Here is a 14,127-nt window from a genome sequence, read left to right on the forward strand (position 1 = left end):
TTGCATCAAAGAGGCTTTTCATCAATGAGGTGATAACTGTATAACTGTAGTTAGAATGATAATAGTTTATGTATTTCAACTTTAATGCTCTACTATGTCAAAACAATTTAGAAGCATTAAGATATATTATTTTTGCAGTATTCACAAGTAGTAGGCAGGTATTGTGGTCTGAAGAAAACAGGAGCACAAGAGATGTTCAAGACCTGCTAATAGCCACTTACTAAGTCAATTCTATCATGAAATAAGAAATACGGAATTAATCTGCTTGAAATAATGCTTTTCTTATGATTCAGCTTATCATATGATCATCAGTTTTAACAGTAGTTGAAATAACTTTCTAGATATAGTAGATAAGATCAAATTCTTAAGCAACAATATAAATTAGTACAGTATAAAAATTGAAATAAACCAACTGCAATGCAGTAATAATAATCTCTTGATTATATTGGTTACTTAGGATTAAATAAGAAGAATGGTAATCCTGGTCATTTTGAAGACAATTATATTTGTTACCTTAGCTTATTTAATTCCTCCAATAAACTCAGGTTATACTTCTACTAATGAAAAGCTTCCTCTCTTCTGCCTTCTACTTTCTACTTTTTTTTTCCCGTTCTTTTTTTTTCTTTTTTGATTCCAAGTAGGGGCTTTCCAGCTCCAGAAACGATATCTACATTTGTAGGTAATTAATCCATCAACAGGCAGTTGAAACAGGCAGTTTCAGATTTGCTTTCACATTAAAAACACTATTTCACAAAGAACAAGCATACAGAAAAGATATGTCATGATACATTAACACTACGTAAAGCTCCTCTTCCAACCCCTACCATGGATTAATTTAGGTTAAAGCAGTTAAACATTTAATCTTCCTAACTCATCATAGCCGATATTTCCCTCTTGACCTCTTGTTAGCATGGTGCAATACCATAAATATGTGCTTGTAATCTATAACACAATGCTGTGCATTGGAACACAGTTTATGTTTTTTCAAATCTTGATTTATGTGCCAACTATAAAAGCAACAGGTGAATGAGTATACCATGAACACAGATGCTAAGGCCATGGATAAAGATGCCAAAAAGGCCGAATTACAATGTATAGTATTTCAGAGCAATTTTACTTTCTCAGATAGTCTGTAGGTTGCAAAAGCTTGCAGATATGAAGTGAGGATATCTTTCAAGTAGAAGGAACCAAAAAGAGGGGCAGATTCTCATCTTAGGAAGGGGCAACCTATATTCACTCTCGTAGTCTAAAGTTTTCCCCAAATTGTCACAGAACCACAGAAAAGAGGACAAATGGCACCTCCAGACACCGTTTTGCTCCCTCTCCTCCCATTACGTATAATTAAAAGTAAGGCTGCCTGAAGATACACCAGATATTAGTACTGCACAAGATACATCCACAATATCATGGTTTTGCACACAATTATCTTTCAATAGTCCGTAGTTGGACGAGCAGCTTACTAAGAAAAACTTCAGAAACACTTTGTCGGAAGCTGCTAGCCAGGCAACACAGAACTGATGAGCTAAGTGCTAGCCTCCTTCCTCTGCCTGCAGGTCAAGAGCCGGTGCTTGCCACGTGTCCCACACTTTTCACCCTTCCCAGAGACAAGAATCCTTGAAAATCCTTGCCCGCTCCCCAAAACCCATGGGAAACATGGCATGGAAGGCATGGTACACAGGGAGGGAAAGGTGCTTTCAGTCTCCTTGACAAGGCACATCTTGCCCATGCATGGTCCCCCCTCTCCAGCCCCACGCTTTTAAATTGTACTCATATAAACCATTACAATTCTGATGTTTTTGTACTCACAGGCAATGGCAAACAGAGCTCTTTGCCTATTTTGTGGTGTAACATTTCTGTGGACATATTCAGAAAGAAAGAAATGATATCTACATGAACAACACTACTCTAGCTTCTGTGTCCTGGGCAGCAAAAACAAAACAAAACAAAACAAAACAAGCACATTTGACATTGCAGCTTCAAAAAGGGCACCTAAAATTATTAAACTCTTTTTTTTTTTTTTTTTTTTTCTCCAAGTCACTACAAAGCAAATATGCCTTCAGTAACTGTGCCTTCATGCACACAAGCAGAACTCGCCAGTTGACTTGATATGCGCTCTTCAGAGAGTTGGGGAAGGGACAAGGAAACTAAAAAATACAAAATAATTAAAATTTAATTAAAATAAAGTGTCCCTACACTATGCCTTCTCCCTCTACACGACCGTCCTTTTGTTATTGTTTTTTTGGCTGCCACCCTCCTATGGATTCCCAAATCCTTCTCTGTGAAGCAACTGAGAGGATTGGGCTGTAGACAGCTACGTACACCAAGGTAGTTTTTTACATGTCTGTGTTAAAAATTGCAAAGGGAGAAAACATGAAAGGGAGCACACAATCTGTGTCAAACAGGCTGATGAGAAGAAGCCATGGGTTTTATCAAAGCCCTGAAGAACAGTTGATGGGGCAAAAAGTACAGCAGTGCTTGCCAACCTCTTGAGAATATCTGCACTAACAGGTTAACAAAAGGGAGAGAGAAATGCTTGTTCTCCCTTTACAAATCAATAAAGAACAAAGTTGAAAGCTTTTGACGCTTTCTCAGACACTAGCCCCTCAGCAGTGATTCCCTGTGCTTATTCACACTTAACACTTCAGCAAATCAAGACAGCAAGACAAAAAAAATCACCTTTATTTGGAAGGCCTAATAGGATAAAATGCAATAGAGTGCTCTAATTCACAGGGAACATCAGTTCATACACAGCCCCTCACTAACAGAGTTGCTTATTATATGGTCAAGAAATAAATGTGATCAGTTAAAACCTGAGCTTATATAGAAATTAAATAAGTGAGAAAGAGAGAAAAGCTGCTCCAGATGGCAGGAAGGTAGGAAGGCATGCTTACCAGCCTGCCATGGGCACATTGCATTCAGGGCTGTCTTAAAGTACAGGTGGAAACAAGATGAGGAACCAGAGGCAATAAAGGGCTCACAGAGAGTCTGGAACTGGAATTAACTGAAGTCACTTCTGCCAGAGCTTGCATTTCCCACCCCAGCTCCAAAATATGGGAAGGGAAAAGACAGAGAAAAGAAAAATTGCTATTGCTGCAGGCAAGTGTGGCACCTGCCTCTGCAGATGCACTAAGATAAACCTATGCTCCCACGCCCAGCTATTTAGACACATGAGCAAAAAGCCAAGTGCAGACAAAATACTCCAAGGCACTACATCTGAAATTGCCACCACTTTTCATACCCTGGGGATTTTTTTCTGCCACTCCTCTTATTTTCAAATTCTCTCTTTTTGCTATCATATATGTTTACAAAGCAGGGGAGAAGTGTTTATGTCTGTATGTGTGTTTTGCAGTTTCAAACTCCTTACTCCTATGTCTTTAAGAAAAAAGCCAAATGCAAAAGTTTGCTGCAATAGTAAGTTATTCAATTTCTAGATAGATTTCTTCACTTTGAGGCAGAAAAAATAATAAAAGAATATATTAAATGTTTGCATTTGAAACTAGCAAAAGCAGCTTTATTAAATTAGTAGAGAATAAAGAGGTGGAAAGGCTTAAGACGAGAAAGAAACGGCTCTGGGATTCAGGGACTAAATAAATGTAAATGTGAAATGTAAGATTTCACATACAATTGAGAAACTACACATAAATAAGAAACAGTTTTAGAATTTGTTGCACAGGCTTTTAAGTTCCAACTAACCCTCTCAGCAGGACATTTGAATAAGATACATATTCAATTTAGAGATGACTTATGCTTCCTACCCCCTACATTTGGGAACGGGAGCATTCAAAAGCATTAGACAGCTTTCCAAGTTAATTTATACAAAATAGCTTTTCTATACAAGCTATTAGATGATGTAGGTTATCCATAACCATGCTCACGAGAGCCAACACAAAAAGAAAATCAGTATCAAATGCCTGGTTGTGTGTGTTCTGCAAATTATGCAGATAGGCAAGTTCAATAATGATCATTTATCATTCTTTAAATCTGTAAGCTGGCCAAAAAAAAAAAAAAAGAAAAAAAAAAAAAGAATCCAAATTGCCTACTAAGCAAGGAGTCTTGCAGGCCTTGTGCTGATTGGAACTGTTTAAAATTCCTCTCCTGTTTAATTTCTGAGACAGAAGTAACACAGATGAAAATCCAGCTGACGCTGTATGCCTGCTGGTAGAAACTGTGAATAAAGGAAGGATGGCATTCAGGTCACAGATACAAGCAAAACTCTGCAGTGCTTTGCTTCTGTAATAAGAAATCACATCCCCTGCCAAATACCTCATAAAAAGAACATGGCGTCCTAGGACTGAACACACACACAAAAAGTGAAATTGGCAACTTCTAAAGTTATGGGTTGTTTTGTTTTGTTTTATTTATTTCCTTTTTTTGTTTGTTTGTTTGCTTTGCCTTTTTAATTTAAGTAGCAGGTTCCAGATATACTGTACAACCAAGACAGAAGAGAGACCTAAAATGTAATTTAATAATCCTACCATTAATGTTTCTACATTACGTATATGAATTCAGTGATATGTTTGAAAGTGAGAGACACCATCACAAAGAAGTTTGTAGGCCTGGAGCTGGCACACTGATGCTGAGAGCCTGCAAGTCAGAAAGCCCCAGGCTCAAGAAGAAGGGATCGTTTCTTTCTTACTAATATATTGCAACATCTCCGTTTAGTCCAGAATGTTTATTATTAAACCTTGATAATGCTACCAAACTGCACGCAAATTTTATTCACTCACTTTACAAGTAATGTAGCAGAGACTATCAAAATCTCTGCAGGCAAAATTGTAAATAGAATCCAGGTTTTTAATACAGCTGAGGCCTAATTCATCCACTTTATCACACTGCTTTTTAATGAGGATAGCAAAAACGTGTTGGGCCATGCTCTATAGTCTCTACTTTAGCTTTTTAGGAGTTATAACATTGAAATCCTAAAATTTAATTGTTCTTGACTGTCTTTAAAAAAATTATGGAAACCATTTGCAAAGTTTGCGTTATAGTGACTTCTAAACACTGAACTATAAAGAACTCAATTTCCATTTGTCTGCTGTGCCATTAAACTATGGGGAAAATCTCTGAAAGTAGCCTGTTAAAATTCTGCTGATAATCTATATTAAAAAAAAAAAAATGAAATAAAGATTCATAACAATTAAAAGGCACAAGAAAACAATTTTCACTATTCCTATTTTCCTACATCTTGAGTGCTCTTCTAATGACCTTCAGAAATAAATCATCCAAATTTTTCAATTATTGACAAGTTAAAAGAACAATTTCATAATTTGGCCTTTAGTTTTACCACTATATGAAGCAGGTAATCCTATTTAGAGGGAAGTCCTTCTAAAACAAATAATCATTTTAAAATTGAAATTGCAGCAGTCAATCGTAAACAACGGTTTTAAGGTTTTTAAAGAAATCATTTTCTTAAATACTTCTAATAAAATTTCACATGTGGAGCAATGCAAAAAAGTACAACTTTAAGAAGGGTAATATAGGGTCTTGGATACAACCTCTATGGCTTCTTACCTGGCTAACTTTTAAGATCACAAATATTATTTAAATAAAAATAAGTTTCCATAATATATGAGAGGTAGAAGACAGGTAGAAGACATACTGAAGATTCTTAAGCCTTCTCTGGATTTCCCAGAACAAGAAATGCCTAGCATTGCCTTTCAGGGATGCCTCAGGAGAGCCCTTGTGCTGGACAGCTCCTGATACTCCAGTTCCAAGTTGTGGAACTCCCTTTTTGTGCTAGAAACGTAGGAGAAAATTTTGACACTAACTGGGAAGTTCAGGCTTCGGATGACGTAATGCATCAGTTATCCAAGGGTAAAATATCTTTCTTTGTTTTTCAGTTTCTATAATTCAAAGCATTTGTCTCCTGTCTATTCTTTTCAGAACTTTCCAGAGCATACACAGCACAGGTATTTTTTTAAAAGTGCTCTTTGTACTCTTTGTGAGTCTTTTTTTTTTTTTTTTTTCCCCAGTTAACTCTGGTTTCAGTCATAACATCAAAAACCACTGAAGAATCAAACCATATAGATATATTTTAATCACTTTCCATGTCCTCCAGAGTTAGGCAGCTCCTCATCTCAATAGAATCATAGAATCATAGAATATCCTGAGTTGGAAGGGACCCTTAAGGATCATCAAGTCCAACTCTTGACACCGCACAGGTCTACCCAAAAGTTCAGACCATGTGACTAAGTGCACAGTCCAATCTCTTCTTAAATTCAGTCAGGCTCGGTGCAGTGACCACTTCCCTGGGGAGCCTGTTCCAGTGTGCAACCACTCTCTCTGTGAAGAACCCCCTCCTGATGTCAAGCCTAAACTTCCCCTGCCTCAGCTTAACCCCGTTCCCGCGGGTCCTGTCGCTGGTGTTAATGGAGAAAAGGTCTCCTGCCTCTCGACACCCCCTTACGAGGAAGTTATAGACTGCGATGAGGGTTTCACCATCCTCTGTAGAGGATGGCAACACAGATGGTGAATAGTTTCACCATCCTCTGTAGAGATTTTTCTTGACCATACCCTAACTGCTTGCACTATGCAACAGCTAGAAAAACAGCCCTTTTCTATTCAGAATCTGAACAAGTTAACAAAATACACACTAGCCAAGCAAGGAATAGCTTGATGCTACCAAGCAACTTTCATATTCCTACCTGTCAAGTGTTCCCCTCCACATCATATCTACAGGTGTATCTATTTATTTATTTAGAATCGCAACCCGTTTTCTCCTGTTCACGTCCTCTGCTATTTAGTCCTTCTGAGGACTGGGCAAGGAAAAGAACAGTGAATGGGTAAATATTAAACTATCAAGTTATTATTTCTAATAAAGAATTTAGGAAAATATCACCTGGAAAATTCAACCACTTGCAATCAAAAAGATATTTTTTCAGACATGGAACTAATTATCAACTTATATGAATTCTAGCTTGTTCTCTCAATAAGACAGGTATGCTAGCTCTATTTAAATACGATTAAGTATGTTGCTTTTCATCTCAATAATCAGTTCTATTCTCTAGGGGTTCCTCTGTTGTGCAATACAATGGCAAAGCATTTAAATGCTTCAAAAAGGAGGACTGAAAATTTGAAATGAAAGAATTGTCATCTTCACTTCCTGAAGTACATAACAGAAACCAAATGATAGGTCATACTACTTCTGTATTCTGAAGTCACTTAAATATCCTCCCCTATCATGCCACCAAAACAAACAAACAAACAAACAAACAAATCTACCTACACTCTAGTTTCAGAAAAGCTGCAAGCTTTTATTTATTTGTTTATTTTTGTGGGGGGGTTAGTGATGTTTGTTTTGTTTTAAATGAGGTAATATGTCTCAATGCTTACAGAAGTTCCTATATGATATCATGAGATTTTCATAATACCATAGGTATAATTTCTCATTTCCTGAACAAGAAATAAATTATAACACTGCTATACTGCTATGGTAGAGTCTGCACTTCACATTTATATCTTTCTCCTTTTATAAAGCAGAATGTAGAATGTATTTTGATTATAAACCTGTAATTTCCATTAACTTCTGTTCATTCATGAGTACTTCTCAAAAAAAAAAAAAAAAGGTTCTGATGGTTCTTTCATTGTGTCTATGTAGCGATGATTAATGTTAGTGTCTGACCTATTACCAGAAGTGTCTTCTTCCCAAAATCAAAACACAATGAAAGAAGAAAATCTCAGCAATAAAGCTGTGAGACTATACAACCATATTTTGGCCTCCTTCTCAGGATAGCATACATCAGCAAGAATCTTGCTACACAACACGATTCCTTATGCTGAAGTATTCATAATGCTGAAACCTGTTCTTTCCACATCTATTGATTTAATAGTGATAACTTATTTTCAAAAATCAATCCATTATTCCTACAAAGTGGTGAATGCTTTCATCCTTGACCAGTTTCAAACTTTTTTCTCAACATATGGAACTTCCTTGATGATCATATATATCAGTTACTGAAACTAACACTTTGAAGTGTGCAAAAAATATACTATCCAAAATATAAGCTGGTAGTTCTTACTTGTGTCTTCAGATCTTTTTTCAGATGAGATACCAGTTTTATGGGCTACAGAATCTTAGAAAAAACCTCACTCCTGTCAAGGAAAATAGAAGACTTGTCTATATTTCACCTTGCTCTAAGAAGGCATAAGAAACACAAGCAACAAGAAGGGACATTGGATCTTCCTTCCTCAAAATGCCAACAATACTTGAAAGTCAAATGAAGCAGCTATTTTTACCTTGTTTTTGTCTTAATACTCACTATACTACTCTGAGAAGAAACACATTATAGAAACAGATTGTGGGCTTCCTTCTAGGGAGCAGAAAGAGAAACTTCTCTGGAAGAGAAAGAAGCCACCTTCTTTCTATGTACAAGCCAAAAAAAAAAGCATTGGGATGCTGTACATACTAATACTCAGATTAGCAATCTACTTCAGGCTTTGTGATTGGTAGGGTAGCTCCACAACTTGCTAACTGAGGAGACAAGGAAAAGAGCTGGAGATGGAGACTTGTGACTGGCTTCCCAGAAGACAAGTCAAAGCAGAGAGCAGGCATTTCTCCAAAACAACACGCACATCGCAGTGTCACGTTCATGTAGTTACTAACTATCCAGCTTCACTCCTTAACTCATTCTTGTGCACTGGGGATTTATTTTCCACTTAACTTTTGCAGATTTCAAGTTTATAGCTGCATAGGAACTTTTTTTTTCTTTTAAACAATAGTGCAAAAATTATTTAAACCAAAAGAAAGATTATTGGTTTTTACCCTGTAAATGCATAAGTGGTAGTGGGTGTGCACTAAAATATAATCTTTTTCTACACATATGGTATAATTCATTCAATTACTCTACCTATTAGTTTTCAGGGCTAAAATATTTAAAGGGGACATAAAAGCTCAATACTTTACAATATTGGTATAATAAAGAAAAAAATATCTAGACCTAAGAAAAATGCAACCCAGACACCATGCACAGACAAGCTGTGTCATCAAGCAGGTACCACCCAAGCCCACCAGCTGTACTCACCTGAGCAGTAGCACTGGAACTTCTGAAGAGAGATAATTTATACAAGCATGGCAGAACTAAACCCTTTAGGGTAACAATTTTTTTCCTTCTTTTGTTGAACTACCTTGTCTGTTTCCATTCCTTCCCCAACATTGCTGTCATGTTTTCCATTCTCTCTATCAAATTTTGTAATTTCAATACCTCACCTTAGAAAGGTTTATCCTGCACAATACTCTTTTATAACACAGCTGTAAATATCACCAAGCCATATGGATCTCAGTGGGTATTTTCAGTGCTTACCCTGCAATTTTTGATTCTCTAAATCAAAAGATTCCTATTGTTATTCTAAACAGATAGAACATCTGCTCAACGTGTTTTACATACTGAAAAGAAAAGAGGAATTAATTTTAAACTACATATATTTAAACTATATATGAACTATATATTGGAATCTATGTATAAAATCTTGATAGATTTATAAAACATGTAATGTAATTGTTTGGTACAAACCGGGGATACAGAGGCATTTGTAGCTGGTTCCAACACTGCGACAAATGCCATGTGCACAAGGATTCAGAGCACAGAAGTCAATCAGCTGAGCACACATAGGTCCTGTAAATCCAGGACTACAACTGCAGGAGAAGACAAGTCTATCAGCATAACAGGTTCCATTGTTCTGGCAGGGAGATGATGCACAAGGGTCTATTTTGTCTTCACAAGAGGTTCCTAAAAACCCTAAAAGAAATAAATGGTTTTGATAGTGAGACATACAATTGTAATAATTAAACCAAGTTAAAATTAAGACATGGACATATCTACATTTTTTATTCTATGAAAATTAGAAAAATACAGACTCTCTATATACTTTAAATTCTAATTTTACCAGTTAACATTGTATGATACAAGATATTTCAGGTAGCATCATACTATCACATGATTAAAACAGTGAAGTCCAAACGTAGTTGTTGATTCTGACAGGGCTTATCCACTTTAAGTACATATGGCTAGAAAAGTGGAAGAAATTTTCTAGGGATCAGTAACTTATTAACAGACTAGCCTGGAAGGAAAAGAAGAAAAAAAAAAAAGCCAAAATTGATCTTTTTTCATTACTGTTAATGTGTTGGTTAAGAATAACAACTCTAAAGGACCCCATGGAGTTTAACTAATCTATAATAATTTAAAAGAATTCATTTTTTGAAGAACATACCTCTTATTAGCTGACAATGATTTATTGAAGCAACACCATGTAAAATTCAGCATAAGGAAAAGAATATCATTGAAAGGGAGGAGTTCTGTTTTGTTTTAAATGTAGAAAAGAGTAATACTTGCATAAAATTCATAATTATTATGAAATATTATTTTATTTACTACAGTTTGTATCACACACATATGCATACGTCAGTTACATAGTAACATTATTGTATGTAAAGCAAGTCCAAGAAGAATATTCAAATTCTATTACCCGTCCAAATAAAAGAGCAAACCATACTTTCAATTTTTTTTTTTTTTTAAACAATTTCCTCGTGGAAATGGTATGGCCCATTCTTACAGATCATCACTTTTGCTCAGCAAACACGTCTGGTCAAAATTCCCTGGCATATCTGACATCGCAGAACAGCTCTTAAAATTTCAATACTGTAATCACTGGGAATGCCAAATCAGGAGCAAATCAGGCCAGCCTCCACTCAAGACCCATCAAGCCAGCTGAACAAATCTGCTCTAATGGAAAGCATAAACCATGGCAGTTGTGCCAGTCTAAAAGAGAACAAGCCACAAAGCCACATGGCCACAGCTACTGAGGAGGTTGCAGCCCCATCTCAGACACCCTTCAGAAGAAGAAAAGAAAATAAGCTAACGCATGAAAAATAATTTTAACAGACCAAAAATATTTAATCAGAAAAATAGAAAATGAAATAAAAAGAAATAATGATAACAGAAATCCCACAGCATTTGCCTACTGGTGACAGGAGTGACGAAGATGGAGGAGCTGGTTCTGTTCTATAGCAGCCTGCCAACATCTCAGAGCATGAAGACAAATAATGACAGGTGACACTTTGGATTAACACTCAATGTTTAAATCTTATCCCTGATGGAATGAAGAGGATTTTTGGCCATGTATCTATAGATTTTATATTTATAAAGCCTCAATGTTGGATTAAAAACAAATGTACAAGAACTGAATTTCTCTATGGCATAAAGCATATGACGAATATTGCAAGTGAGACAAAATACTATATTCAGTATAAACTTTACAGCATTTCATTATCTTACTGTGTAAATATTTTTTGTTCTAAACAGTATCATTTCACATTTCAAGCAAGATACATGAGGAAATGGTTTTAAGTTAAATTTGACAGATGCGTTAGTTTCAGAGCATACGAGTTTCTTTTTCTAATTATTCACAATTGAAATTCAGGTGAATTAAATTAGAACTTTGTTTAACTCTATTTCCAGCACTGTAATCATGGATAGCAAGTCAAGAAGTTTGCATTTCTGAAAACAAATATATAAGAAATAGATCAATTTGCATCTTAAAGCGTAACAAAAATATTGTGAACAGGTTCAAACTCTAGTTTGTTCTTATTTAGGTTTGTTAAAAACCTCATCCAGAAAGATCTAGTGAACTGAGCATGGTCTGTCAACTCGACTGACCTCCAAGACTTGAAGAGCTAGAATTGAGATAACTAACCTAAAGATGTTAAAGTTTCCAGCACACACAATAAAATAAAATAAAATAAAATAAAATAAAATAAAATAAAATAAAATAAAATAAAATAAAATAAAATAAAATAAAATAAAATAAAATAAAATGGCAATTAATTTGAAACCTCCTGAGGGCTCCCTCAGAGAGAAGCACACTATTTTATAGATCCACAAAAACTCATTGAACTATGTGAGAAAGAGGGGAAAATGGGTATAAAAAAATTAGTAACCTACACAGAGTGTATTACAGGGCTCTATTCAGAGAATTAACAAACCACAGATTATTGTAGCTACAGAAAAGATGGAAAGGTAACAACTGCCCTGTGAGTTCTAGACAAAATCAACATATTATTGGACACTTTTGGCAGGAGACTTTTAGGAACTGAAAAAGCCACATTTCCCTCATATGTTCACAACTCATGCCAGACATATGGAATGAACAGTTAAAAAAAAAAAAAAAAAAAAAAAAAAAAAAAAAAAAAACAGAGATTGAAATCATTAACAGTTAACTATAAGTAACTCCTAACCTCAGCTACAGACCAGGAAAGAAATGTAGATATGGCGGTGTTCTGGCAAAGAAGAAGATAGGTAAGGACATTCTTCCCTCTCTGATGTCCTATGGCTCAGATTGCTTCACGGGCTTTATCAGTACCACCTGCACACTAATGTGGAAAAGAGACAACCTAAAAACAGATATTGGGGAATCCTGTAGTAGAGGTCCCTCCTGTAGATGGTAGCTGCATAGCCATCAGAAACTGAAGGGAATGGAAACCCTAAAATCAAATCTCTAATTCCAGCAACAGTTTGCTGGCAAATTAGAAAAGCCTTTACTTTTACCATAAAACCCTAGATGGATTTAAAAGAATCTGTAAGGACTTTTAAGTATTACCAGGAGGAGATCAGCCAATGAGTCTGGGGAAATCTCTACACTAACTCTGAAACCGGATTAAAAAGGATCAAGGAGATCTGAGGTCACACATTACACTAATGCTGCTTCACTACAACCTTTGCCATAATCTTCCCTACAAAGAGAAGCTTACTGGCAGATGGCTAATGTTTCAAGTGACAAAGCACTTCAAGAACATATGCAAGTTTAAAATACACTAAAACATGTTGCCCTTGTGCTATCTTTGACTGCACTGTGAAATGTGCAGTTCTTCTGGAAGTTTAAATCTTACGGTACCAGTTAAGTATCTGAAAGTACTAGAATCAACAGTAGTCACACATCTGCATCAAACATGTATTATTTCAACATTTATGATTGTACCTTTGTGTCCATATCAATAAAATTGTTGAAAACAAAAAATGCCAATAAATTTAAAAATCAAATGCAGAGATGTATTGATTGAAAGCAGAGTAAAATGCTGGAAAAAAAAGAATGAGGATTACATTTAATGGCAGAAGATTATCCCCTGAATTGTTCTTCAGCTAGCTGACAAACACAACCCTGCATCTAGGTCATTATTCATGTAACAGGGACGTGACTAAAATGTAAAGACTACTGATGATTTAAAATTTCTGGAAGCAAAATTTACCAAAGGAATAACACAGAAAGCAAAGGGGAAAGGCAATATTAGAAAAGAGTTATACTGTTCAAAGACACAATGCAATATTTGTGCTTACACCGAACAAACCATGTGGTTAGTTGTCAAGAATAAAGGTAGCCAGTCAGGTGATATTCTTTCTATATTGCTACAGACCTCCAGGGCAATGACAGAAAGTAGATCAGAAAATGTTTTCAGAGATAGAAAAGCTCTGGATAAAAGCCAGATTTCTCATCATGGTGAGATTTTAATTACTTGGCTATTGAAAGCAAGAGTCAAGCAATAAATCAAGGAAGTCAAACATTTTCTGAAGATGTTGTACAACTGCTTTTTATACAGTCTGCGAAACAACCAGATTGCCTGAATGTTATCTTAGACCTAATTCCAAGAAAAACACGAATGTGGAAATATAAACTTGTGAATTGCTATGACTAGTGATTAGAAAACATTTAGGTTTGAAATCCAGGGATAAATACTGAAAGAAAAACAAGCAATTTGTTACTTTCCTTACAGAAAATTGTTTTATGAGGAAATACAAGATGTCTGATGGAATTTAACCAGGATTCTGTAAAGGGAAAAACATATCATAAGGAAACAAGAAATGATTAAAAAGTAGTTGCAAGATTTTGATTGAAATTCACCCTAGCTAAGTCTCAACAAACAGAGGCTAAACATGTTAAAAAATTAACAAGAAGTCTACTAAAAATAGGGTCAATTTGGGACAATGCCAGGTAAAAGCACTGGATTAGCATAAAGTACCAGAAACTAAACAGCCATAAAATTTTTAATTAACAACAAAATGTTCTACAGGTAAATTAGACTCTCTTCTGGTAATATGAAGTATTCTGCATTCTGTAATCACTGCTAACCTTGGGAAATCT

General features: G+C 35.6%; 1 protein-coding gene across 1 annotated transcript in view; it reads right to left on the reverse strand.

Annotated features, from left to right (window-relative positions):
• DNER (delta/notch like EGF repeat containing) overlaps positions 1–14,127 on the reverse strand; it is a 121,296-nt gene that overhangs the window by 17,251 nt on the left and 89,918 nt on the right. The window contains exon 8 of the mRNA XM_027464417.3: positions 9,510–9,734. Coding sequence (XP_027320218.1) covers positions 9,510–9,734 — 225 coding nt within the window. The remainder of the gene's footprint in view (positions 1–9,509; positions 9,735–14,127) is intronic.

This window comes from Anas platyrhynchos, chromosome 9 (genome assembly GCF_047663525.1).
Source record: "Anas platyrhynchos isolate ZD024472 breed Pekin duck chromosome 9, IASCAAS_PekinDuck_T2T, whole genome shotgun sequence".
Classification (NCBI taxonomy): domain Eukaryota; kingdom Metazoa; phylum Chordata; class Aves; order Anseriformes; family Anatidae; genus Anas; species Anas platyrhynchos.